Raw genomic sequence first — 4093 nt, forward strand, 5'->3', positions numbered from 1 at the left:
AAATACCCATCTCTCCCTCTCTGTGTGTCTCTCGCTCTCTCTCGCTCTCACAGCTCTTTTTGAATGGGGCTCATAAGATGTTTGCAACTTCTTCACCAACAAGCTGAGACTCAGCCCTCAAACAGTAGAATGTGTCCCGTTGTGCCACAACCGCTGTGTGTGTCCATTGACGGGCACTTACATGGCTTTAGGGTTACCTTGGCATTCCTCCTGTCCATGTGTCTGTCCCGTATGACGTTCACGGCCGCCTGCCCACCACCCTGCCTGTGTGCCAGCGACATCGTCTCCTGCAGTGGTCGCAATCTGTCAACCGTTCCCCCTGACCTCCCTGGCTATGTCACCCGATTGGACCTCAGTCACAATGTCCTATCTACTCTGCTTTTGGATTGGCCAGACCGGTGTCTGGACAGGCTGACCACGCTGGTCCTCAGTCAAAACGCCATTACCCATCTGGCACCGGACACCTTCGCCCCCACCCCTCACCTTCGCCACCTGGACCTCTCGTCCAATGGACTGTCTCGGCTCAACGCATCTGCCTTCCATGGGCTCGGGGAACTGGAAGTGCTGCTTCTGTTTGGAAACCGCATCAGTCAGACCATGGCGGGAGCCTTCCAGGGGCTGAGCAGCCTGGAAAGGCTGTATCTGGGCAGGAACAGACTGGCTGCCTTCCCCCTGGAGCTCTACCAGCGAAATGGGGCTTTGCCATGTCTGCGTTTCCTGGATTTGTCGATGAACATGGTGAGGCAGGTGCCCGTGCAGAGCCTACTCTCTCTGGCCACCTGGCAGCAGGGTGGCATCTATTTGCAGGGGAACCCGTTGGTGTGCGACTGTGCCCTGCGTGCCATGCTGGAGTACTGGGAGAGGAGGCAGTACCGTCCCCTACTAGACTTCAGGGAGGAGTATCCATGCAGCCTGGGTCAGGAGGAGTGGCTGAATTGTTCTGCTAGCCCTCAGGGTGGGTTCCATGGAACTGTAGAAGTGTCTTACCAGGCAGAGCCTGGTGATTGGCTCATGGTGCCGTGCCCTGGCATTTCTCTCCCCCTCCGGGAAGGGTTGATGGTGTTCTGGGTGACCCCGGGCGATGGATCCCCGGCACTGGGCGTAACAGACGGTCAGAGCAGCCGCCTCACGGTCCTCACCAACGGTACCCTGGAGATCAGAGGGGCTCTCCGGGAGGATTCAGGGACTTACTCATGCGTGGCAGTCCGCGGGCGACACCGGAGCTCCAACGAGACTTTGGAGGTCACCGTCTCCGTAGGTAACCCCAGCGGACTGGGCAAGAGCGGGGAGGAACGTAGCAGCGGCGGGGAGCATTTTAACACGGCATTTACCACGCTGGCGTCCTGTGTGGTCAGCATCGTCCTGGTGCTCCTCTACCTGTACCTCACTCCCTGCCGTTGCCATGGTGGAAAGGCCGGGGGCGTTGGTGGGTGCGGCGGGCGAGCCATGCTCCTCTGTGCAGACCCCAGAGAGGCGGAGCTCGCAGACAGAAGGGTCACCGGTGGAAAGAGGGTGGCCTTCCTCGAAACGGGGGGCGAGCACCCCCACAAATGCAGCGCCAAGCACCCAGTAATGGACGCTGCAGCCATAGAGGGCATTTTGAAGAATGGAAGCAGGGCCTTGGAGCAGGTCCATGAAGAACACGTTGCGTAGCATTCAGGGTGTGTCCTTCAAGCCCCACCAGGCTTTCACTGGACTCGACTACACCATGCAAAATGGACTGTTTGTAACATGGTTCTCAAAATGCCAAATATTGAAACCTCGCATTGAGAATCCATACATGAAAGTAGTTTTAACACCTGTTATTTCACAACAGTGATCAGACTGCTTTTTAATGTTAGACATACTGTGTGGACAGATATGGAAACAGTAGTTGGTTTCTTTATGTCAAAGTTTTATACATATGAACTTGCAGATAAAGAAATAGTTCAAAACAAAATACATTCTGTGAAACACCTGTGTGAAATGCTTTATGTAGGCATTCATGGATCTATAATGTTATTACAGGATACACATGGTATACACTGTCCAAATGCTTACTTGCTGGTTCCTAGTCTGTCATAAGGTGTCATGCGCTACTATGAATGATCATAACAGGGCGAACACTGACTGTACATGTATTCTTAATGTATTATATGCAGGTTGAATGGATGCATTCAGACAAAGATGCCAAAGTCGACCCTGATCAGTGTCTGGGAACTAGCCAGCTCTAGCCCCAAGCCTCCCATGACCTATATACTATTGTTGTTCTCGGTTATTTTTGCAGGTGTGACTGTGAATAGAGTTTTTCAAGGTAAGGAAGGGACTGATATGTTACTGCTGGTATTAATATATTGAACTAACTTGGATATTGACATTCTTTTAGAAGACCTACATTTCATTGTCTTGATGTTGTATGTTCATTTAAGTATATATGCATTTCAGATGAGTAGGCTTTTTTATCCATCAATGATCTCGAAACAGTGCAAGAAACCTGCTATATATTGCAGACACCATTTTTAGAAAGAAAACACGTAATTTTATTTTAGTGTTAGGCTGTAATGGAATAAGGCTTTAAAAAGCGTGTTCACGTCCTTTGGGGTGATGGAGTGGACAGGAATTGATTGCCGAGATCCCCCCCCCCCCTCACTGACAGTTCTCTAGGGGACATATTTAACTACAGTAGGTTCCCACTCCCACCCTCACTGACAGTTCTTTAGGGGACATATTTAACTACAGTAGGTTCCCACTCCCACCCTCACTGACAGTTCTCTAGGGGACATATTTAACTACAGTAGGTTCCCACTCCCACCCTCACTGACAGTTCCCTAGTGGACATATTTAACTACAGTAGGTTCCCACTCCCACCCTCACTGACAGTTCTCTAGGGGACATATTTAACTACAGTAGATTCCCACTCCCACCCCCACTGACAGTTCTTTAGGGGACATATTTAACTACAGTAGGTTCCCACTCCCACCCTCACTGACAGTTCTCTAGGGGACATATTTAACTACAGTAGGTTCCCACTCCCACCCTCACTGACAGTTCTCTAGGGGACATATTTAACTACAGTAGGTTCCCACTCCCACCCCCACTGACAGTTCTCTAGGGGACATATTTAACTACAGTAGGTTCCCACTCCCACCCCCACTAACAGTTCTTTAGGGGACATATTTAACTACAGTAGGTTCCCACTCCCACTCCCACCCCCACTGACAGTTCTCTAGGGGACATATTTAACTACAGTAGGTTCCCACTCCCACTCCCACCCCCACTGACAGTTCTCTAGGGGACATATTTAACTACAGTAGGTTCCCACTCCCACCCTCACTGACAGTTCTCTAGGGGACATATTTAACTACAGTAGGTTCCCACTCCCACCCTCACTGACAGTTCTCTAGGGGACATATTTAACTACAGTAGGTTCCCATTCCCACCGACGACAAGGTAACTGGCTTCCAGATGTGACTTAGCATGTCAAATTGAATGGTCACTGTACCAAACCTACATGTTTATAGACAAAGGCCAGAGTTGAATGTTTTTATGGTTGTTGTTTTTTTTACAAACTGTGTTGTGAGTATTACGTGATCACAGTATAATGTAATACCACAGCTAAATGTGACTTGTACAGACATGTAGTATCATGATGGAACCTAGTGATTTGAAGTATCTGAAGAAGGAATCTGATGGACTAAAATCTGTGACCGTTTAAGGCTGTGTTGTCTAGTGCAGAGAACTCTAACTCAATTGTGTAATCAGGCCCTCATAAAAGTTGTATGTATGGGACATACATGTTTGACCTGAACCCCTAGCCCCCATCCCTTCTGTGGTAACAGATCTGAAGGAGCCGTATAAATGTAAGCAATAATGGTGATGTCACCATCTAGCCTTTTCAATGGACTTTGGGGAGCTTCTGCCATATTGTTTACACCTATCCGGTTTCATGGGATCTGTAAACAACGAGGGACTTGGAGCTGCTTTCAGTCTACTCATTGTATTTCATTTGGTATAGAATGTTTGTAAAATGGAACGTAAAACTACAATTTCCCAAGAGTCAGTCCTCCCCTTTAGTCATGTCCTGGGTATTTTGTCACCTCCAGCTAGTAGCTAC

The 4093-nt window shown here is 49.0% G+C and overlaps 1 protein-coding gene across 1 annotated transcript; it reads left to right on the forward strand.

Moving 5' to 3' along the window:
- The first annotated feature begins 231 nt into the window (after nucleotides 1-231).
- On the forward strand, nucleotides 232-1653 carry LOC109896268 (amphoterin-induced protein 2-like). The gene has a single exon (XM_020490536.2). The coding sequence runs from the start codon at nucleotides 232-234 to the stop codon at nucleotides 1651-1653; it is 1422 nt and encodes a 473-aa protein (XP_020346125.2).
- Nucleotides 1654-4093: the final 2440 nt, after the last annotated feature.

The sequence above is a fragment of the Oncorhynchus kisutch genome, linkage group LG19 (genome assembly GCF_002021735.2).
Source record: "Oncorhynchus kisutch isolate 150728-3 linkage group LG19, Okis_V2, whole genome shotgun sequence".
Lineage (NCBI taxonomy): Eukaryota > Metazoa > Chordata > Actinopteri > Salmoniformes > Salmonidae > Oncorhynchus > Oncorhynchus kisutch.